This window comes from Silurus meridionalis, chromosome 1 (genome assembly GCF_014805685.1).
Source record: "Silurus meridionalis isolate SWU-2019-XX chromosome 1, ASM1480568v1, whole genome shotgun sequence".
NCBI lineage: Eukaryota > Metazoa > Chordata > Actinopteri > Siluriformes > Siluridae > Silurus > Silurus meridionalis.
In genome coordinates, this window is record NC_060884.1 from 16,254,413 (window position 1) to 16,280,243 (window position 25,831).

At 35.8% G+C, this 25,831-nt stretch overlaps 1 protein-coding gene across 2 annotated transcripts in view; it reads right to left on the bottom strand.

Annotated features, from left to right (window-relative positions):
* ca16b (carbonic anhydrase XVI b) overlaps positions 1-25,831 on the bottom strand; it is an 83,124-nt gene that overhangs the window by 46,954 nt on the left and 10,339 nt on the right. For both annotated transcript variants that reach the window (XM_046853858.1, XM_046853869.1), the window contains exon 2: positions 17,874-17,957. In XM_046853858.1, coding sequence (XP_046709814.1) covers positions 17,874-17,957 — 84 coding nt within the window. The remainder of the gene's footprint in view (positions 1-17,873; positions 17,958-25,831) is intronic.

Genomic DNA, 25,831 nt, shown 5'->3' on the forward strand with positions numbered 1-25,831 from the left:
AAGACATTCCCTGAAGCATGGATATCAAAGGTGGCAGTACATCTGAATCTCTGAATACTGTACCACAATGGCAATTGAACTCAGTTTCATTTGTAATAGGGAAAGGTAATTCTAAATATAGAGAAAATAAAAGACTTTTATTTTTTGTTTGCTAATTCGATTTCTACAAACCCTGATTAAATCTCTCATTTCCATCTATTTTATCCAAGACATGCTCTTTGTTAGTATGACATACACAAAATAATAACATTTCCCATATTTCAGGAATGTACTTTAAATTGCAGATTTCTATCTGCTCCCATCCATCATAAATACTCAGCAGGCCAATGTCACAGGCAGCATAGCAAACAACCATGAACTCCATATCCCTAAATTATTAATCAGCCCAAGTACTACAAGCTAGGACAGGTTTTTTTATTCAGTTTTCATTCAGGTTTTTTGACCCAGAGACCAGTCAAGAATACTGCTTAGTCATCACTGAGCTGGGACAATAGTATGCTCTGGGTCAGTAGCAAGATAAGCTAATTGAATAATATTTTACTGCAATCAACTTTCTATTCAATATACACTGCCACTTTATTGCCACAATTCTTTTTTTTATATTTACTCTATACAATTATCTGTCTGTCTGTCTGTCTGTCTGTCTGTCTGTCTGTCTGTCTGTCTGTCTATCTATCTATCTATCTATCTATCTATCTATCTATCTATCTATCTATCTATCTATCTATCCTATTTTAATCTAGTTTTATCTTATCTGATTTAGAGACTGGCCCTTTATCTGACTGATTATGTTCATTTGGATTTGTCCTTGTCTGCCTTATGAGTATTGATAAACCCAATTACATTCAGCCCTCTGCCTTAAACCTGACATTTATTTTGAAAATAACGGGGGAAACCCATCGTAAAAAGATGTGGTTACCCTTATATGAGTGTGATGTAAAAGAAGCAAAAAATTACAGAATCTTAACCTCCAAGTTATCGATATTGGATTTTATTTTTAAAACAATCAGCTATAAGAATACTGTTTTCATTTAATTGCATCATAGTTTCTACTACTTGAATGACTGATCAGCAGACTGGGGTCATGGCAAAAATGCCATTTTTAATTTTTTTCAATTAAAAAAATACATGAATGAATGAATGAAAGAATTATATAAATAATAGAAATAAGTAGAAGAGTATAAAGAATACAGAAAGAATCAATAAACAAATAAATAAACTGCATAATTTACATTTTGGAGAATTCATGATGAAGTGTAGAGTTAATTAACATATTTAGCATTTAGTAACCTACCAAACCCACAGATTTTTTTTTTGTGTGCATCTGCAGAAACCAGGTACAGATCAATTACTGACGTATTGCAGCAATTCAGGAGTTGTAAAGGTATGGATGGAAAACATTTGTGTCAAATGTTTGCATGCATTGATTTGTTTTACATCAGTTAACATTACAAACATTAACAGCATAAAATAAATCAGCATATTAACTTGTAAAGTTAATGTCAATTAAATCACAATGTGAAACTCAACCCAGTATTGATCGAGTATTTCAGGCCGAAAAGTCCTTTGCAGCAGCAGAATGCAGTGCATCTCTAATCCCATAATTTTTTATTATAGGACTGCTGTTTGTTTGGTTTTAATACTCAAGGTTTTAAAAGAGAATAAATGAATGCATCTCTTAAAACACCACTCACACTAATAATTTTGTATTACTTACTGACTTGGTGTTTTGTCAGCAAGCATTCTTTAGCAAAGATAAGCTACACACAATAATACACATAATAGATATTTTTGGAGCTTATTTTGTTTTCTTTCTTCTTTTCAGCATGCCCCAAAATACTTTGTCACATCTTGCCAAGTCATATCATTCTCACAGCATTTTTAATTAGTGTTCAGAACAATCTCAGCTAAACAATTAGAAAGCATTGAATTATATCTAAGTCTTGGAATAGCATGCTAATTAACAGAGACACTAATTGGATTAATTCTGCATGATCTAACAGATCTGCATGATCCCAGACAAATCCTGCAGCAGCTAGTCAATGATAATGAGAATGAAAATAACCTTTCGAATAAATATAATTGTTTTCCTCCATGAATGTGATAGTGAAAGACAGGTCAGATTATATAAACTTGTGAAATCATGCTCATATCTCCCCCCTGGCCTGATTTTTGGCCTCCTTTTCCCAATGATCTGCCTTATCCAATCTTCTGATGCTAAACCCATTCATGTAACGTGATTAAATACTACATTTTTTCGTTAGGCCTTGCCTTTGTTGCTATGCATCTTGTCTACCCCTGCCCCATCTGTTTTAGTTTATTAGTTTTTCTTTTGCTTCTTTTTTTTTTATTCTGCATTAGCAATATTACCAGATTTCAGGTTTTCAGTTTTTTTGGATTGTGATGTGTATGTTTTGTTTTGGAGTAAATTGGCATATGGTGGCATCCTCAGTGTTTTGTTATTGAAGACTTTACCGTAACCCGACAAGGATGACAAGGAGGTGTTGGCAACAGTTTTACAGGGTGCATTTCAAATAGCAACAATAAACTCTATAACAATGGCATGGTAAAAGGAGGAAAACAAATGACTTTCATGACTATGAAAATTGTAGAGTCACACTGAAGGCATCAAAACTATGAATTAACACATGTGGAATTATATACATAATAAAAAAGTGTAAAACAACTGAAAATATGTCATATTGTAGGTTCTTCAAAGTAGCCACCTTTTGCTTAGATTACTGCTTTGCACACTCTTGGCATTCTCTTGATGCCTACTTTGAAGAACCTACAATATGACATATTTTCAGTTCACTTTTTTGTTATGTATATAATTCCACGTGTTAATTCATAGTTTTGATGCCTTCAGTGTGACTACAATTTTCATAGTCATGAAAATAAAGAAAACTCTTTGAATGAGAAGGTGTGTCCAAACTTTTGGTCTGTACTGTGTATATATATATATATATATATATATATATATATATATATATATATATATATATATATATATATATATTTTTTTTTTTTTTTAATTAATTTTTTTAACCATATTAGGAAATTTTACAGACACAAACGACCACAGTACAACTCCCACACCTCAAATACTTCCTTTATGACAATGTCACAGCTATGGTGGCTCACCCAGTACAGAGGTTTTTGTAACAGTGCATTTAGTGTTTTGGGTTTCACGCATATGATTTTATGTTTAAATGCAATGAAAATTGCAACAATAATTCCCTGTTGAGTAGGAGGACCCTGAACCATGGTGTGGAAACAGCATTCTTATAATGGCATGTCTTTAACAGCTTGTGCTTAATAACTCCCTGGATGAAAAGGGGAGCTGCTCGACTGCAACTACATTTCTTTAATATGTCTGCACTTTTCTAGTTTCTAGTGGAAGAAATGAGCTTTATGGCTGTTCTCAAAAAAGGACAACTTACCTTTTCAATTTTTCCAAATGGTAGGAACCATTCATCATGAGATCATTGCATTCTTAGTAAATTTTTCACCCAGATATAAAGAAGTATTAACTACTTCCATGGCTCCAAACTCATACTCACGCTTTGTGTGTGAGTGACTGGTTAAAGACTTACTTGCTCTCCTCAATGGTGTGAACTGTGACTTCAACTGCCATGTGCATCGACTCCTTCGAGCAGTTCTTTCACCCATTTCCTGACATATATTTCAAATACAATTGGAACATACTGTACAATATCTATACTGTTATGAGGATCTCAAATAGGTTTTCACCAAGAAAAAGTGATGTCTCCCTCTTCATAGCCCTGAATAAGATGTAATTGACCACCTTTCTGGCACTCTGCCACATAATCCTATCTATCCTCTATCTGTCATAGAAACCAAAGCTATGGAAGGATATATTCAAGACACACCTTAGCAGTTTTTTTTTATTTTGTAAAAAACCTTCTATATATATATATATATATATATATATATATATATATATATATATATATATATATATATATCACCAGAAAAGCATAATTAGACTACATCTTTGCTAAATACTGTTCCAGCAAAATTTAGCAAGCCACTTCAATTATATTTTACAACGACAGAATAATTAATTAACCATTTAAGCAAAGTATTTACAGTCCGCACAATCGAATAGCAAATTACAGATTAGCAATAGCAAATAGTACAGTAGAATTCAATCAATGCATCACCACCATCATTTAAATGATAGACAGGACTTGTTTATCAATGTCATTCCTCTCTACTCATTCACTGACTATGAGCTGCTTGCATGACATTACTATCTGTCTCTGTTTCTTCGAAGACTTTAGCCAAGTATACGCCCTCTCATGTTGTTGCTCAAGTATCTCTTTCATTATAGGGAAGAGCACACATTAATAGAGTGGGCACAGTGCTATTCCAATACCAAGGTCAAACCCAGAAACTATATTCTTGTGCTTCTATCTCTCATAAATGATCCCACTCTGAAAGGACTTGGCAATTTGGTCCTTTCAATCTGCACTTGTGGAGTGGCCTTTTTTTTCCCTAGTGTACTTTTATTTACAGACACAATACTAATGGGGGTTTGTGGTGCAGATAACTCATGTCCAAATTGTTTTATAAAGTTGTGCAATGTGTAATTATACACTTCAGTATACCTACAATTTTAAATAGCCCACATTAAGCTCATTTTGGGTAGAGCACATGGATTATTAGCCATAAAACCCTTTTATTACTTGTGCATGCTTTGTCTGCAATCTGCTCCAGTCAGCCAAGTCATTAAGTTTGATAGACACCATTCTCCATTGCATTCCCCTTAAGTCCTGCAGCCACATGTTTGTCTCAATACACCACCTTTGTTACTGTGCTTGCAATCCCATTAACCTTGGGGATAAATAAGCCCACTGTGGTTGCCAGGGGAATGCTGACAATGTGGAGATTGCCTTGTCATGTCCATTTTGTCCCCTGAGGAAAAAGGAACACATAGCACACTATTTGGCAGCTCGAGCAGATTTTGGCAGAGCACCGCTTACGAGTCATGTTCAATCTAACCCTCAATGTTCCAGAGACCAGGCACAGATGACAGGAAACAAACACACCATGTTGACGATATTAAGAGTGACAGTGGAGGGATCAGGGTTTGGATTGTGGACCTGTAGTTATTGTCATTTTCCTGTTTCACCAATAGCCTCTATGAGTGACCAGGGACCAGATGGAATATAGCCATCTTAGATAAAAGTAGTATAGTGATTCATACTTTAAATCATAATTGTACAAAAATAAAGAAATAAAAATATTCAGCACTGCCAGCACTGACCATACAATAACAATTTCTCAGCAGTAATATGTAGCTATATGCATCCTGTATAATGTATAGTAATGTATAGTCACCTAATGGTAGATTTGCATACTAGTAAACTAATGCTATTGTTAATGTTTCTAATAGGACTGTCAATCGATTAAAATAAATATTTAATTACGATTAATGATTGTCGGGTTAAACTCGTGATTAATCTCAAATTAATTGCACATTTTTATCTGTTCTATGTACCTTAAATTAATACTGAACTAAAAATGAACGTTCGTGTGTTCCTTGATGTTTGCAATGCAAGTTATCGCTTAGTTAAATTTTTGTTTAGTTTAGTTAGATTTTAACACAAATTTTTGCTCATCCTGCAAAGCATTCATAAAGCACATTACTCACAACGACACGAGGTTACGTATGTTACTATGTTCTTTTAGGAACTCGAGCTGCGCCAAAAACGCTTTGGGAACAAGTGTCCAATCACGCCATACTGGCCAGTCCCTGCCTAGTTTGTCTGAGCACAATTGCTGGTGGATTCTCTCCAGAACTCCCGGGAGCAGCGTGATGGTGGAAAGGCGTACAGACGTAGCCTCGACCACGTCTGCACCATAACGTCCAGCCCCAATGGAAAAGATAACCAGAGGGGACAGTGCAAAGTCTCCCGAGTCGCAAACAGATCAACCTAGGCTCTGTTATAACTCTGCCATATCTACTCCACCACCTCTGGGTGGAGCCTCCATTCCCCGGGCCTCGGCCCTTGCCTCGAAAGGGCGTCTGCTCTCCAGTTCAACTGGCCCGGGATGTAAACTGCTGTTAATGAGAAAAGTTTTCCCTGGTACCATTGGAGGATCTGCCGTGCCAGCCTGTACAGAGACCATCTGGTGGTTGATGTACAAGACCACCGACATGTTGTCTGTACGGACCAACACGTGGCGACCTTTTAGGTCTTAGTGGAAGTGTTTCAGTGCCAAGAACACCGCCATCATCTACAGGCAGTTTATGTGCCATGAAGGATGTGACCCACCGACCTTTGGTGCGTCCGTCATTAGCGTTACCCGACAAGGAGCTCCCAGGACAGGGCCTTGAGACAGGAAAGTATGTTCTCTCCATGCTTCTAAGGCCCACAGGGCTCACTGCGAGACCTTGTTAGTACGGAACGGATTGCCCTTTCGGGAGAACTGCCTGAAGTATCAGGGCATTTAGCAGAAAAACTCTGTTTCTGTCAGGAATTTCTGACAGGGTGAGCCAAAGATGCCTTTCTGTGGCTACTAAGGCTGACATGGAGCGACCGACGGCCCGCGCCATTTTCTTGGTGGCTCTAAGGGTTAGGTCGGCAGCACGACTTAAGTCCTTGATGTCGTCAGCCCCAGAGTTAAAGCTCTAATGCAACTCTTGCAGCAGATCGGCCTGGTATGCCTGCAACATACCCATAGTGTGGAGGCAGCCCACGGCTTGACCTGCTACTGCGTTAGCACTGCTCACTAAAGCCGAAGTGGCTCTCAACGACTTAGTGGGCAGCTAGTGTCTCTTCAACCCTGGGCATCTCCCCATAGCCGCACTCCCTGAACCCTACTATATTCACGTATAGCAAACGCGGGTTAATGATACGGGCCACATGGGGGTCTCCTAGGACGTAGACACCTCGGTGTGTAGGTCGGGAAAAAACGGTAGGCCCTGGGGTGGAGGCTGTGCCGCAGGAAACGCCCATCCAGCTTGATGGGAACTCGTTGCTTTCGCTTCTCAACAGGCCAAGCTATCTTTCGCTTAGCGACGGCCGCGTCACTACATTTACATTTGTGGACTTACAACTTTGTGCGACTTACAACAAATTGTGCGACTTACAACTGAGCAGGGGAGGGTTCAAGGGCCCAGCAGTGGCAGCTTGGTGGTGGTGGGATTTGAACCTGTGATCTTCTGATCCAAAGCCCAATGCCTTAACCACTGCGCTACCACCTCCCACTACCTCACTACCTTCAGGAGCTCCTCACACAGTACAGGCTGTGAGGAGTCCGTGGGCTTGCTAGCATCCGAAAAGTCTCCCTCCTAAGAGGAAGAGATCTGGAGCTCCGCATCACATGCACCGTAAGAAAGGACAGCAGAAGCGAGTGCTTTCCCGGGGAACGGGAGCTCAGCCCAGCAGAAGACAGCTGTAGAGGACTCGTCCGTCTCCATGACTTCTGCTAGGTCAGCCTGCAAGCCCCAACGACCTTCGGTGCTGCTTCGCCTCGGCTCCCATCGCGCTCCCATTTTGTAGCTTCCTGGTTTGCGCGACGTCGCCTGCCAATGACTGCCTATTGGCCAGATTTTACACGTTTTCGATGCAGCTCGAGTTCCTGAAAGGGAACTCAAGGTTCCACTGCACTTAAATCAGGACGCCAAAAGGAAATGTGTGCTGCATTAATCGCGGGTTAATAAAATTTGTCGTTAAAATGAAAGCGTTAATTTTGACAGCCCCAGTTTTTATTATTGAGTTTCCAGGTCTTTTAAAGTACTCTTACCAGCTTTAACTCCACAGCATTTCATTATTTCATTAGCCACTCTAGCCTGCTGTGAATACTCACCACTAGCGCTTTTCAATGACTTAGCAGTAACATTCTAGGAAAGCTGTCAAAACAGAGAACTAATCCAATCTATTTTTATGAATAAAATTTAATTATTAAAAACATCCTAAATAATATATTGTGCTCATTAAAAAATTTAAATTTCTTGTTTAATTATGGAGAAGGGATATTAGTGGACTAAAGTTGTGATCTCTAATTTGAAACTGGTAAATACTGTCTCCTATTTTTCTAAACTATAAAACATCCACAAATATTTTTTTAAATAATTTTTACAGGGGCTTTAATCTCGTAGCCTGTCTTTAATCAACTTATCTATATTCAGTATGATGGGTTCAAAAAGCCCTGCACTCTTAAAGACATTTGCTTTGATACTTATTGGCTTGTTCAGAAAAAAAATAATCTGCTTAGGAGAATAGTGGTATAATTTACTTTCTAGCATGTGAGTGATCTTAAAGTCTAAAATTTGCTTTATTTTACTTTGAGCATAAAATGCAGAGTTAGCACTAGCGCTTGTACTAGTTACTGTCATAAACCTCATTTTTAATGTTTAATTCTTTAGCTTATTTTGGTTTTATAAAAAAAAAAAAAAACACTGGTTTATTGAACAGAAAGTCAGTGGTTCAAGTACTAGCACTGCCAGGCTGATGCTGTGGGGCCCTTAAGCCTTTCTGTGCAGAGTAAAAAGAGTAAGGAATGTAAGTCTGGACCTGCAGGCAGATCCTTGGAGTGTACAAAAACAAATGCCTTCATTATTATTGTACAAATACAAAAGGGTTCAGTAAAGAGTAAAAGAACCACCTAAAATATATGGCCTGTCTCAAGCGCTAAGACATAATGTTAATCATACAGTTAAAAGCTCAGTGTAAATTGTACCACTGGTTCATGTAATGAACTCTAACTTTTCTAGCCTTTCATATGGAACAAGTATTATGCAGTGTGTAACCTGAATAATAGTTTTTAAATCATATTCAGTTATATTAGGAAAGAATAGAACAGCCTGTTAATAATATAATATAATATAATATAATATAATATAATATAATATAATATAATATAATATAATATAATATAATATAATAATATTATTAGCATGTACAAGTATAATTGTTATATAAATATTACATTTATATATGACTATCATTATATTTCTGTTATATAACTGGGTGCAGCTGTGTTCTATTTGTAGTCTTTAAAATAGCACAGAAGGAGATGATAAATCAATCTGCTGTTTACATTTAATTAGCTGGCCCAAAACAGTTCCAGACAAAACAAATTTCCTTTTTGTGCTATCTGCTTCAATGTCTCTGCATCCTGTTGAAGAAAACGTGCATCTCTGCTAATTGAAAAAAAAATAAAAAAATCTGTAGTAACAAGAGTAACTCAGTTGCACCAGTTTCTAACACATATTTTCTAATTCTGTTACCTAAACCTATTTTTTGAAGGAAAGCCAAATACTTTAGTGCAAGGTAAAACAAGGGGACTGTTAAATTGTTTTAAGCCCCATGCCAGCACTTCGTCCTTTCAATTTCAGTTTCAATTAAAAAAGCCCAATTGAGACAATGCTTCATCTAGCCACCTCTATTTAAGTCATTAATTGAAAAAAAAATTAGGCTATTGAAAGAAAAGGTTTATAGTTAAATGTATTGCATTTGTATTGCTTTAAAATTATTTAATTCCATATGTAGTACATGAAAATAGGAGAAATGGTGGGCTAACATCCTACCTTCATACCTTCATGTCAAGAACATGTTTTTCCTTTATAATAAAGTCGCACAAATGCATCTTGACTAATACTGATCTTACAAAGACATACAAGTGCAATTATTTACAAGGGTTAGAACTAAAATATTGTATTATAATGACAATCATATTTTTTTATGCTGTCCCACACCTTTATGGTTAAAGGCACTTATATAATTTAGTAGCTTATAATATTTTGTCTTTCACAAACTATTTCCAACATAAAATGTGACATATTCCTACATATTTTGTATAACCCAAAAATAAAGTTGCACATGTTAAACCCACAAAATACAGTGTTTGATCTTTGCAAGGAACAATTAGCATTACAGATGAAATTGTGTTGTTAGATGAGAAAATAATGTTTTTTTTCCCCCATGCATACCAAACCACACCATTGACTTAATTAAAAATAAAAGTAACTACCCTTTGTAGATTGGGTGGTTAACGTGCATAACTTTAACGTTGTGATTTAAGCAAACTTTGGTCTGGATTAAGAGTTGGAATAAATGTGATCCATTTATGGCATACCCAATTAAACATGCAACTGCCATGTCCTGACACTGCTGTGCTCAGAATGATTCAATAACCAATTATTGTATCAGCGGTGGCCTGTTCCACTGATAGATGTGGGAAGGATTAAAAATGTCGCAAAGCCGCAGGTGTTTACCTACTGGGAATGAGTCTATATTTTCAAATATTCAAGTCTTTAATAAAATGAAATACTAAATTGAGCATTTCTGAGTATCATTTAATAATAATCCAAAAGTTGCAGTTTCAGAAAAATGTGCCATAGATGGCAAGGTGTATGCCTCCAGGCTATAAGCATTTTCTTAACCTGTGGTTAATGCACTGCATTATCTTGACATGATCGCTGTGATTTAGGTCTGAGAAATCAGAATGCTGTTGAACAGTTTATTTTTCTGGATTCATTTTTGGGTGGACCTCATTTGAGACAAAAGGTCAACCTCATTGTTCTATTGAAGTGTACCTCTCACACTGCAGTACATTAACTCAGTGTTACAGTAAATGTGTAAATGATTTGGTGCTGATGAATAAAAAAAAAAATGTCGCGTCCATGCCTGTATGAACTGGAACATCTTTCCACATCTCATACAGTGGTTTGTCTCAGCAGTTTTTTTCTGGAGGGTAGGTGGCAAAGAGGGTCAAGTTTGGTTCGATTAAACTTTAATTGCAGCTGCAAGGCATAAAATTAAAAAAGGAACCGCTCTCTCTATCTCTCCATAGCAAAGCCGGGTTTAGCCATTGTGAAGCAATTTTGTTGTATCATCTGTATGTAGACAACTAAGTGTGAGCGAGAACATTACAGAGATAGGTAACACAGCTAGTGAAACATGCTATAAGCGAATTGACTGCGATGTGAGAATGCTGTAAAGTCCTGGTTAAAGAAGTAGTGTTAACATGTGCTGGCTACTGCACCCACACACACTGCAGTACAGTAGGATAAAGAGTTAAATATCCATACATGCCACCTTGCATCTCTAATTAAAATTTTCTTTAAACAGTTTTATAATTATTCAAGTAATATTGATATATTTGATAAAAGCATTACATTTTTTATGGCTATGGTACACCTAGCTGAGATATTTGCATGTAAAAATTAGTGTAGTTTTTAAAGTAGATGTAGCTAATGTATTGAATACTACTTGGTTGTATGTAAAAGGCATTAGCTTTTGAATAACATTAGTCAAGGCCGGCAACTAAGCGCATGAAAAAAAATCGACTATTTCGAAATTTCACTAAGCTCCTTTCTGCCTTCCCCCAAAAAAATAAAATAAAAAAACTAAATAATAAATAAATAAATAAATAAATAAATAAACTGGTTCTAGAGTAATCAAACATGAATATATCACATAACTTGTTTTACACAATTTTACAAAAAAACATTTTACACATACTTTGCCTTTTGTTTGTTATTAAATCTATAAAATAAATGTAAAACCATTATGCTTTGACAAAGACATATTGCACTGGCAATGGCAATAAAAAATCTGCCATTATTATATTATTGTGCTTGCTGTGTCTGCACTAAACTTTCATTGAAGTACAATTCAAAGACACGATTTCTTTATCCTATAGTTCACCTCTAAAATACACTACACACATAAGCAGCAGAGCAGATGAAACCTCACACTGTGTCAGTCACACACAGAGCTAAAGAAATCAGATGTTAAAAAGATTCACTGAATTCCTAGTGATTCTAATTGCATTGTATGTGATTCGAACACTGGAGCTAAACACAGAACTCTAAATATTTTTTTAGCAAGAACACATTATAGCTCATGGGATATGCAAGTACGCTTTCAGTGATCATCTAAAAGAGCCATCTCAAGAGTTGTCTCGTTCAGGAAAGAAACATCACTAATGCATGCACTTGTGTTTTGATAAAGCGGAGGCAGATTTGTATTGTAAGAATCCAAACTGGCAGAATAAAGATGTATGCAGACAAGCAAAGTTCAATTTATGGGCAACTGCAGCAATAAAGACAACACAGAAGCGAGTTGAGAGATCAAAAGAATGCAAACAAAACCCTCACAAACTGTGAGCCAACAGATTGGTCGAAATTCTGAGTTTGATAAATAAGATTGAAAAAAGTAAGCATGAGTGTGACAATGTCAAGTACAAGATTAGGAACCGATTGTGTAGTTCTAATGGCTCTTGGGCTGGTGGTGGATCCAGCAGTTACAGTCTGAAGAAATATTTAATATTCAGGGTTCTTCTTGTATTGTTATTATCTTGATATCATGAACAAATCCATTAGAACTGAAACTTACAGAATAACTATATTTAATCCAGAGCTTTCTCTTTGAATATGATCAGGGAGGTACGCCTCCAGTCCTGTTCCACAGCTTTCTTACTAATGAAATAGTAGGGTCATGACATCCTTGTTATAGTTATAAGTCCCAGAGGTACAGAATAACTTGAATGGTGGAAAACATACAGCCCTGTAAGAAGAACATTTGTTGATTTACAGAGTAATAACTGTGGATTCTTCAGCTAATCTATAGTTTATGCCTTCTCTGGAAACTCATTAAAGGGGATCTTGGGCAAGGACTACAATGATATAATATAATGTCAACGCAGTGCATGTTTTGTGAATTGCCGTTTTTTCATTATAGGATCTTTATTGTATAATTTGACATTCAGAACATGTTACTGCACAGCCTGTTAGAGAAGCTGGCAAAGGTTTTATGGGGATCAGTGTAAAACAAGCAATAATGTTAAGGGATGACTCTAATAGAACAGCCATAATTAAAAGAAAAATAATTGCTTTTTATGATTCTTAATATGGTAAAGCATCCTAAAAAGTAGACCTAGGTTCACAAGCCAAACCCATCATTAGCTTCACATCCACTTCCTTCCAGATACAGAGATTCTAATCACATAAACAGTCTATGCTGCAGTATGGGTGGGGAAATGTTTTTGTCAGGATACTCCCTCCAAAACAAAGGCCACATTGTGAATTCTTAAAGACCTTGTTAAAAAGAAGCATTAACAGCAACTACACAAGCCCAAGTGATCATTTTTATTCTATCATATACATGATAAAACATTAAAGCCACAGGCTAACATAGCACATGGACTATCAGTGATTATAACTATCTGGTTTCTATCAAGGGCAGGTACGCAGGATTGAGCATTGAATTTAGATTGAACCAAAAATTCTAGCACTCACCATAAAAATGGGCAAAAATATTTTCATGAAATGCCCATTACACAGAAACCTTTTTTTTTAATTAGTGTGTGCCAAATATTTCTGAAAATGTTCAAAGCTCTTTTGGAAAAACATCACTAAATTGAAGAAAAGAACCTGAAAGTGTCAAATTAAAATTAAATGCGTGCACATAATGCATTACTGTATCTACACCATTAACATTTGCACTTTGTGGACTACATAGATGCAGCATCTGATATCCGCTGTAAAATATGATGCTGAACACTTCAGCAATGGCCATCTCCACTCAAATCCTCATTTCAATAAATACAGCATGTCAAAAAGCAGAATATATTGTATGGCATTTTCCTTCGGTGGCATTGTGATACAACAGAGCTTTTCGCAGCAATCACCTTGAAAAAATGTTTGCCGCGTAGCCTTGTAAATGACAGTGGAGCGAGGCTTCTGTAATAATGTCATATTGCAACAACAGAGAGCTGCCAAACATCAATACTTTCTTTCAAGCTTAAAGTGAATATTTGCTGAAGTACAATGAAAGCTAGGCAGAGAAAGAGGAAAATAAGAAAGTGATGGAATAAAGAGAGAAATATAAATTGCACCCTTCAGTGTGCAATATTATCTGTCCCTATCTGAGAAATACCTGCATAAAAAGACACTAAAGAAATAAAAATCAAATCTCAACCCCCTGGGTAACTTAATTGCCAGTGTGCGGCTAGATTCAATAACAGTATTCAGGCCCACTTATGGCAGTTTTGTAGCATTTTTCGCTGCTTAATTACATTTAAATTACCTCCTTTATATCATTTAGGTGTAATTGACTTACTGTTCCACCTAGAGTGATCCTTCTCACATGTGTGATTATCACTTAAAAAACAATAAACAACTGTTCAGAAAATATAGCTGACAGTGGCATAGTTTAGATTAGAGACTGAATAGGTCTCCAACTGAGATGAGGCAATTTTAATTTGCAGTTAAAAGCAAAGCACAAATTAGAGGCCCCAAATGCATGGAGGGAAGAGTGATAAAATTGGAAAGGGAGGTTAGGGACCATGGGGTAGCCAATCATGTGTATGTCGTTGTGTGTATGTCGGGGGGGGTGGGGGTGGCAGGGGGCGCAGTAGAAAAGAGTGGGAGACAGTCCTGAAAAATAAAAGAATTTTAAAAGATGGCACTCCCTCATGGAGATGTTATCAATCATACCCATGGCCTAAATACTTAAAGACACATACTTTACAGCCTCTGCAGTGGTTTCATAAAGCCACCCACAGATATCTGAGCAAGCACACTGGTGATCACATTGTCTGCACACAGCGTACAATGGAAGGCTGCATATAATGGGACAAACTGGATATACATACAGTACTGTGCAAGAATTTGGCACACGTATCGAATTGCTGTAAAGCAAAAATGTATTTAAAAATAACTAAACATTTTGTCCAAATTCTATAAAGAGCAATAAACAGCAGTAAACTAAACAAAGCCAGTATTTAGTATGGTAATCATGGTGCCTCAGTTCTCTCACTTTTCAGTTTTATAAAGACAAGTTTTTTTTAGAATTGTTTTGGGAATCTTGCAGAGTTCGCTTGTCTCACTTTGTTTCCTAGGAACCAGCATAAAATTTTCTTTGTCTGAAAAGTGGTCTATTGCATAAAATGTTCCCCATTGCATACAAATATTTATTGACTTAACAATAACTTTTTAGTAAAAATGATAACTTTTGTTTCTAATCCTGTAATGTAAAAGTCATCAAATAAACATTAGAAATTTCTGAGATTTTTTTGTTTTAAATGTTTCTTAATACTGGATTTATATTTCTTTAAGAGTGTATCCTCGTGGTTGAATGGCACGATTGAATAAAGTCAGTTCAGCCCTCAGTGTTTTCACTGAGCATGCCTGAGTTATTTGTACCTTTTCCAAGACTGGAACCTTGTAATTTGTCTGTAAAAAATTTGTGTGATTAAAAATTATGCACAACTCGGTATATGTGTGGAGCTAGACTTGGATTTTTTTACAGCATCTAGGTTTCTGAAATGTACTTGTGTGAACACTGAACAAATATTCACAACATTTGATGAGTTATAATTGATTACCTCCTTCTTTCTCATCAGTCTACATCATTACCTGAGCTTAAAGAAACCTAGTGCATTTTAACATGAGTATTACTGTGGTCTCTCTGATACACTAATCACTGTGCTAACATCTGTAGGAAAAGAATCAATGATTGAGTAATTTGTGTTCTGCTGGTTAAAATGTATTTAACAACATCTTAAAGTTACAATTCATTTATGGCTTCCTAATGACATTTCATAGTATATTACTGGCAGAAAAAAGCCTTGTTTGGTCACTCAAACAGTGCTCCCACCACGTTTGATGGCATCAGTCTTTGATTGCTGAGAGTGCCCATTTTTCCTCTTCACCCTTTTCCGACACATCTAAAAGTGTCCATCAACATAGAAAATATGCTCACTTATTTAAAAAAAGAAATAAATAAAATCCAAAATCCAAGAGATGTAGCTTCCCTAATAAATTACAGAAGTGACACACTTTTGATTCACAGGTGCCAGGTTTGTGCTTATTTATAGATTATAGGGTTCAGTGTTTGATCATTTCCTCCTTGTGTTTTTTATGTTGCTTTTCTGTACCGCGTCCAAAGAAAACGTTGGCTGCACAAAGCATTAAGACGGAGGAGCCTACAGAAATCTTCTGGCACAGAACTGATTGTGTGAGCATGAAAGGTATAACCACCTTCTGCTTTCTCTCAGAACACACACAAACACAGATATAAAAAAAGGAAAAACTTGCCAATTAAGATGCCTCAAATGTCAGAGGATATGAAAGGTTAAAACAGAAGGGCTATTGAACAGCTTCTATAAAATCTGTGCTAAGCGGATTCTGTTCACACATCGGCCTCAAGCTGTGGGATATAACTTGGCATATTTTATAATGCATTTGTTAGACCTTAAACTAAGCTTGCCTGGAAACAGTCAGTCTGGTAACAATGATCAACCATGTCAAACCTGATGGGCCATCTGTCAAAGACAAATGTCCTCCATGAGGTAACTTGATGCCTGTATTTCTGTTTGCAAATCAATAGAAATTACATCAAACATGTTCCCAGTTCACAGCATGCACGGCCTAAATGCAGTCTAATTTAGTCTTTTAGAAGAATCAGGCAGTTGAATGCATATAAAATACATTTATTATGAGTTGATCAAAAAAGATATAGGGCTCTCACACTTTATCAGTAGAGTAGGCTGTGTGCTAACATGCCTTAATTTGTGCATCAATTTTTTGTAACTAATTTTACAGCCTTGACCCAAAATAAGAGCACAAAGTGCTTTCTTATTAACATGAGTATTCTTATTTTTGAGGTCACCTTGAACATTTTGACACTGCATGCTGCAATCCTCCTCTCTAAAATTCCTGGTGTACACAAGCACCCAAACAAACACACTGGAGTATGTTACTTCTATAATAATAATTTTGCTGTGTAAGGTCTCCAAGACAATATAGCTTGTATATACAGTAGAGAAAGCTTTTTTGAGGAAAAAAACGTATACAAAACCTCCCCTTCCAAGTTACCAGACTCAAGACAGAAAGCTCTTGGGACATTTGCTTTTTCAACAGCAAACACACTCATGAAGCTATCATCAAGGAGCACATAAAGCACAAAAGTAGAGCACTTAAAGAGCATTCAATGTTGGAAGCCTGTTGGGAGTGCATAAATGATCCATGTTTTTAGGGAATCTCTTGGAGGCTATGTTCTGGGATTAGATGTAGGACAATGATGAAGAATGCATGTATGATCTGTTTGCCCCATGGAGGAGCTTGCAGAATGTTTCACACAGAATTTTTGAAAACACTTTTTCGTTTACTAGTGCCAATGGAGGGTATTACTACCTGGAAAGAGCAGTGGCATGACTATGAATAGCTCAAATCCTCAACCCTCAATGTCTACATATAATTCTGTAAAAGGTGATGATTTGCTTAATGTGCCTGTGCTATCAGTATTAAAATAAGATGTTAAATGGAAAGACAGTGAAACTCATTTTTGGAAAGTAGCACAACTACAATTAAGCGCACAAAGACCTCAATTTCCACCACATTTCTGCTGTATGCTGCACAGACCATGCTTCAGGGAAAGATTCAAATTCACAACCCTGAATGTTTTTTGAAAAATCAGTGACCTCTCACTGAAAAAAATCATGCTGCTCTGTAATCTGTTACTCTTCTCTTCTAAAGTTGTTAAAGTTACCAGGGGAATGACATTAGCAGTCAGTATACATGCCCACAAAGACAGATTAGAAATAAGATGACAGATTTGTAGTGTTTAAATATATCATCTTGGTATGGAGTGTCAGAGCTGCTTTTAAGACATGGTCAAAATACTGTGTTGTGGAATAGAATAAAGCCCAAAAGATAATCTGTAAAAAGAGAATGTTTTCTTCTTCAGACAGAAGAGAGAGAATGAAAGTGTTTTTGTACAGACAGGGAAAGACAAAAAATAATGTACCGTAAAAGAAAATTGTACAATAACAATGTTCATCCAAAACGAAAAACCTTCCTGATTAAAAGGAGAAAGGGAACAACTCACCCGAATATGCCCAGTAGGGTTCTCCTGCGGCTCTCTTTCCTCTCTGATTTGACATTCTTCCATGTTTCGTTCTTGGTGGTACAGCTGATAAAGACACAATCAGAGAAAAATAACGTACCTTTAAAGTCAAAGTCCATGAAGTTGCAACCGTCTTGCTTTGTTAGTAGTAGTTAACACTGAATCTGTCCTGCTGACCTAAGCCATCTTCATCTTTTATCTTCTTATTATTGTTTAGTTCAGTTATTAACAATATAAACAATTTTGGAAAAAAAGAACATCCATTGCTATTTCCATTATGGTACCATTATAGAAATCTGTATTACATTTATTATTATATTTATTATTTCTATTATTAAAATATATTTATATATATATATATATATATATATATATATATATATATATATATATATATATATATATATATATATATATATATTAATTCTTCTATTCTGTATTTTATAATATTAATCATAAATAAATTAGTTTGTGCATGATGTATATTATTAAATTGTTATAACCTGGTAAGCAAGAAAGTGCTCCTGGGAATAAGTTTAAACGTGGTGTAATGATCATAAAATGTATTGCTAGTTTGCTAAGCCTTAAAATAACTTTTTTCCAAAACAAACTTTGTTTACCTAGTAATCCGTTTCTGTTTATTTTCATACTTTTCTTTTTTTCTTTTTTCTTTTTTTATTAACTGACTAACTTAACAGATTAATTACCTCACATAATTTTCAACAGTTTTGCAGTTTGCAGTGTGGATTCTACTGTAGAAACATTCTTGTCTTGTTTTCTCCACTCACTTCAATGGTTTTATTTGCACAATTAGACAGATGCTTAAATTTGCCAAGCCACCAGTGCATTTTTCAAGTTCTTTCTTCTAGCATAAATATTAGAGTTAGAGTGCTTATTAGTCAGGGAGATCACTTATATACTTAAATGGTAGACACACGTTTGAATTTACCTTATTACCGTATACCACCAACAAACACCCTCTCCCTAGTGGATCAGAATCCTTGCCTTAATGGAGCTGCCTTTGTCAGAGTAATTCATCTGTATTCAAATGTATCAAGTAATTTATCAATGTTCATTTTTAAGTGTATGCTTCCCTATTTGTGTGTAGTTATCCAGCTGATGCATGGTTTTATTAAGACCTTTATGCATTGATGATTACAATATAACAATTTGTACAATGCTTTTATTAAATATATTTATTACAATGTAAATGCTTGTTGAATGCTAATGGTTGTTATTTTTTATTCAAGGGTATGATATTTAAAATTTTATAAAAAAAGAAAAAAAATCCTGAGAGAGAAATGGTTGTTCTAGGGGTGCATTCTGCAATATATACATCAGGCATACTACACATTAGATTTGATTGAATGCAACAAAGAAGGCATAGAAGTTGATTTTTACTGGGGAGATTTAATCTGGAGAGATTCTGAGAGAATCTCCAACCTCATCAGACAGTAAAGGAGAAGTCCTATTATCTTGGCAAAGGAAGTTTAGCACAAAGCATTACCTGAAAGGGTGCCAAAAATAGTTACAACCGCATTGTGTTTATATGCGTATATATACATATGTGTTTACATAAATGTTTATATGTGTATATATTAGCAAAACTAATTTTCAAAAAATGAATGGGACACTAAAGGGCATAATAGAAAAGGGAGAGAGATAAAGAGAAAAGCAAAGGAGAAATAAATACTAATCTAGAATTAAGTAGTGAAGCTTGCACACCTTTGCTCATGCATTAGTGAGCTTCATGCTGGGAAAAATCAGCAGCCTACTCTCTGTTAAAACCACATTTTAAAACATACTTAGCATAATTTTTCCAGCAATTCCCAGGGTTCAGTAATTGTCCTGTTTATCTCACTCAGTGTGTTTCGAGGCCCCACTACACCTGCGCGAGAACCCCTGTGTATGTGAACGACATCTTCAGAACCTGGAGAGGAGTTAATATCCCTATGCTGCTCTGTTTGAGCTTCTATTTTCTCTCCACAATGAAGCTGGCATGTCTGAAAGAAACAACAAAACAACAGCTGACAACCTGCTATTAAAGGGGCAGGATAATAAATGAATGTCTGAATGTGATTGAATGACTGTAAACAAGGCAGTCTTTATGGAGCTTATGGTGGCATGAACCTGCTGGCCACGTCATCAAAGCTCTAGTGTGACTGCTTGCTCCTCCTGAGGTTTGTTTGGTGCTTCTTCAGGGCCATAAGGGGATTCCTATATTTATATCTCAGTTCAAAGCAATCACCACCACCTTACCAGCAGCTCAGTCTCAGGGAAGATGCTGTATTCGCATAAACACATTTTCCAATCCTCCACACTGTTCTTACCCCTGCTTGCATCATTACATTAGAGATTAATTAGAAGCTGAGCTAAGTCAATTCAGTCTGTCCCAGCAATTACGGCCGCCCTTATTGGTAAGCAAACAATTAGGCAGACTGTCATTGGCTAGTGAGACGTCCTGCCTCGTTTGCTTTTTAATCCCCTGACAGGCAGATCGGCTGATCACGCAGGCAACCGCACTGGAACTGTAAACAATTACTTGTTTCTATTACAGCTTCAATAAAATATTCAAAGGTTATGCATACTGAAAGGCAGGCCGTTGTTTTCTCATTATGTATTATTGACTTCAAATAAAGGGGTAGGCTTAATAACATTCTTGAAATCCTGAAATGATTATGTATTCTTATAATAACCACATTTAATCAGTAAGCTCTTTTTACAGTAAGCTTCAGAATTACTGACATCCTTATTTCCTTTCCATAATTAGCTTATTCTGATGCTGAAAATATTAACAAATCCCAACCAATAATTAAATTAAAAAAAAAATGTGTTTCAATAATAAAAAAAACAAACACTCATATCAATAATATTTCACAATTGTTGGCACGCCTATACAGACTTAAAATCTTCACAGCAATGCACAACACCTGCATAGCAAAGCTTGCCGGACAAGCCTGTTTTTTTAACTTACCAGTAAGTAAGTTTTATATTAAAAAAAAGGAGTGTTATACAATAAAGAACTGAATCCCCAAACTTAAATATAGTTGAGGATCTGTGATGTGGGCTGTTCTTCCTCTAAAAGGTCTTGCTGCCTCGTCTATAAAGTAACAGAGAATTCTATATGAAAATATAGCAATTGCTGCCAAGAAGCTGCTACTGGCTTGTCAAAATGTACAATAGAATAAAGCGTATGACATGTCCATCCCAATCCCCTCTGCCAAACTACATTGAAAAATCTAAATACTAATGTGAGTGTTATCTTCAGAACACTCAGTGCTGTTGAAAATATTAAACAACATGCTAAGTTAGGAGACTATATTAGTCACACAGTTCTGTTAAATTTTTCTTTAAAACATTTCAGGTTTATTATTTTTTTTAAAGATTATTTTTACTTCAAATAAAAGTAAGATTTCTCTCATGTTTCCATTGTGAGATTTGACTGTAATTATTGTTCTTTTTTTCCATCTTAACAACGATGTTATTAGTTCTGAATCTTACTGTAGTAATAGTTTTAATTTTTATATTATCTTCTTTCTATTCACACTATTAATTTGCATAAAATTGTATTTCTTTATTTTATTTTGTTTTTCTGAAGTGAATACATTAAAATATTAAACCCCCCCCATCATTAGAAACAAAGTTGGGTCGAATTTTGTGACCTAGTCCCAATCAGGGTGTTTAAATGCCTTATTATACTTACTTATTATTAATTTATATGTAGCTTTCCAGCACATTCGATGTTGCTATGTGTATGGTATTACACATTTGGCCCCCTGTTGTCGACCCTCCATTTATACCTATATTGAGAAATGAAGATCTGCAGTTCTGCTGCTATGGAGGCTGTCTAAAGTGCTCTGCAGTATACTTCCCTTGGGTCTTGTAACGATGGCTACAAGTCGACAGCCTCCACAGGAGTGTGTGCGTGTATGGGTCGGGAGTTCGACAGTCACAGAAGGGGAATGAGTGTGCGGCAGTAAAGAAGAAAAATATAGCAGGTTTTGAATCGAAAGTGACAGCGTAAAGATGCAGCCATACAAATCCTATGCACATTCTGTCTGCCTTACTCCAGCTAGACAAAAAAAACCTTCATGGGTTTAAAAACACTTGTATGAAACTTGGATTGTTTTATTGTTACATGCAGTTATTATTATGGTTAACAATGATGCCTGTTTCTGATGCATTTTTGTTTACGGCTGGTTTTACTTCAAATCTCAATTTCTTTTAATCTAAATACTAGTCTATTAGCAGATCTACTTGTAAACATTTGACATTCACCCGTTTTTTTTCCCTGCACCTGTTCAAAAATAGAAAATTCTCTTGATTGAAAAATGCTCTTGAACCTACCTCGCCTGCTATATAATTATACAGCAGTCAATTATGGGCCACTAATTTAAAACATTTCTTATGAGTATAACTTTTCACTTAAAAATAATAACTTGTCAGATAAAGATGAAAAGGATGAAGAGGGGGGCAATCTGACTGAAAGCCCCATGTAACAGGAATGCTTACAAGCGAGCTAGAATGAATCTTCTTCTGAATATATTTTCAACAGCGAAGCAAAACAGACAAAACATTTAGCTGTGCTGTGTCAAAAAGAAATTATTTGATATTAATTTATTTTTCACGGAACTGAAAGCAATGCTGTGCTTGCAGTAATGAGGCATTACTGAATATCGCCAATTGCATGGTGATATTCTGTATAACCGGTTTCACTCTTGCCTCTTGCTCATGCGATATTGCCTAATTAGAAAGTAATTATAAACTGCTGAAAAAATATTTTCACAGTCTGTAAACTACCATTTAGTCATTATTATTTAGGCTATAACCAAACAAATGGCACACAGAACAAAGATTAATACAGTATATGCAAAGTCTGCAGTATATGTAGTCTAACAACCTTGCAGCAGTGGACAGATATGATGTAGTAATTGTCTTGCATACATGCTCCATTAATCAAAACACTCCATCATACTGTAGCACACTCAGCAGAAGTCCAAAAATGCTCCAGCTATGTACACAAGGGAGCACTTACACTTGGATAACCTAGCACATAAACAGCCCACAGTCACAATAGGAAGCTGGAAACTAGGTTTCAGTCTAACATGGGAGCATACAGGCTTAATTACACTTAAACAAGCATTATAGTTCCAGTAAACAAATAAAACTTAGTAAGTGAGAGGTTTAAAGATGGCCGTACATGCCTTCTGACATACGACAGCTATACATAATGACAAAAACAAAGAATGTTTCTGTACACGTCACAGCGGGTACGTCTGTCTCCTGTGTGAACTTGGAAAATCCTTTTTCTCCACATGTTTATAAAAGGTTTCTAAAAGTGTTAAACAAACAGCAAGGAGAATAGCACAGCACATATTTACACTGTGCTCCAGAGCAAGCTCTCAAAGGCCAAAGGCAGAACACACCTCAGCTGAAAAGGTCACAAAGACTCATGGCTACATTAAGACTCTCTTGGCCATCATCAATACCCGTCACGGAGTATTTTAGAGTCCCGCTGTTCATACACAACGTCAACCTTGGCGATGACCTGCTGGATAAGCGGGTCTGGGTGTTGACATACCTTTAACCATCTATCCAACTTCTGAATGACTTTTGTGTGTGAGGGTGTCAACAGTGGCAATTTATCTGCTTTAGTTACAGTCGCTTTGCACCATGCAGTGAGCACTTCTGCTCTTATATTCAGTCAGCCTTCTGCTTCCCACGCTAGCTGTTTAATCTCAGGTGTGTGTGTGTGTGTGTGTGTGTGTGTGTGTGTGTGTGTGTGTGTGTGTGTGTGTGTGCATGTGTGTGTGGTTAATGTTAATGTATATAACATTATCTAAACGGAAATTTTCTTAAAGAAATTTGCAAGGTTACAGAGACGTGTTGGTGAAGTTTATGTTTATGGAAGGGTTTATGGAAAGAAGTGGACTCAATTACTCTTATTTTAAATCACATGAGTTACATTACATCGACTTTGTGCTGCATACACCGCAAATGTATTTTACGCTTTCTGTATTTTTTTTTACCCAGTCTGTAAAACAATACAAAACATAAGGCATAGCAAACGAAGACTATAAACTGGTTAAAAAAAAAATTTAATAGAGACTAGCAGAGTAGTGAACATGAATAGAAAACAATACAAAAACCACATAACTATCATCTTGTGACTGTGATTGGCAGACATGTGAGCCTCTGCCCAAGCAGCTGAATGACAGCTTCTGCTAGTTGTGACTGTCTGCTTAAGCATAAAAGTATACACAGAGGAATAGTAATCAAAGGTAGAGGAACAGCTAACACAACCCGGCAGGCTTTTTGTTAAAAGTCAGCCAAAAAACTTCAAGTAAGAGCTTGGGATCATGTCATATTCAAATATTTTCATTTGAACATTTAATTTGTATTATACCAAATAAAATTGTATTTTAAACTTAAATAAATGTGTGGGTTAAATACTGAAAGAAAATGTTACATCTCTGATAGCATTATTGTAACTCAACTGTCTAGATTTTAAAATGAGATATAGATTAAACAGTGAAAAGGCAAAATAGCAAGATATTTAATGAAAGTGTAAATGAGACTAATTTTTTAGGTAGTATGTGTTACTTGCTGGGTTTACCCATTCACACAGTAGATTTTCTTCGTACAGCTCATTTTTCTATTTCAGTATTGTGTAGAAGTCTTAGAAATCTTATCAACACAATCAAAGTCAAAGGCAAAGAACAAGATGGATGTCTAGCCTACATAGTCGGCAAAGTGGAGTCAAAGCAATGAGGCCTGCATTGTTTGCATAAGCCAGCAACATCCTGGCTTTATCCTGTATTTATGGACGTAACATTAGTCTATTGTCTTATTGTTTCCTAAGAAGTACAGCCTATTTAAAACGTTAATACAGGACTTCCTGAGAGGGAAAGTCATTAGTGAGTGGACCACTATATACTATTCAGATGTATTTAACTTATAACAGGCTAGTTATTATGATATTTCTAATATGGTCATTCATTGGTGAAAATATTATAACAAGTATTTCATAATTTGAAGAACCAGATAACTCAGCTGATGGTCGGCGAGACATATGAAGTGATAACTCTGCAATTAAAATCTCTATGGGCCAAATCTCTTATTTAAACGCTAACATAAACATTTAAATGATAATGAAAAAGGTAAATTCATTAGCAGAATTAATTATATATAAAATATAGTTTTATAGAAAGAGCAAGCATATCTTCTTTTTGTTAACATCATTTATGGGGCAAATTATAATCACCTCATCATGTACAATTCTATTAAATGACTTTTTAAGACGATTTAAAAATGCTCATACTGTGTAATTGGAAGAGATCAAAGTCGGTGCATGGCCAGCAATGTTCACTGCTTGGTAATATATAAAATAATTTATAATAATACCATAAATTGACAAATAAGTCTTCATTTAGTATTTACACTAAGGCATTAGCAACTGTGAGGCAATTATAGTTTCTCCTCTTGGTAAAACCCCTTGCTGTGATCAAATTCATTTTAGTTTCTTACATTATGTCAGATAAAAAATACTTCCTTTTTCTTCAAACTTTTTTTCCTCCACAGACTGATTGGGTGCACAGCAGGGCAACTCAGAGTGAAAGAAATAACACATCAGTTCCAAAGCTTTAATTACAACACCAAACTTTGGCCCCCACAACAAACACAATTTTCTCTGATTACCAGCTTCCAGCTTTACCTGTTCAAAGAAGCGCCACTGAAAATCAGCCAACAAAGTTGTGTGTGTATATATATATATATATATATATATATATATATATATATATATATATATATATATATATATATATATATATATATATATATATATATATATATATATATATATATATATATATATATATATATGTGTGTGTGTGTGTGTGTGTGTGTGTGTGTGTGTATATGGTGAGGAAAAAATCTCC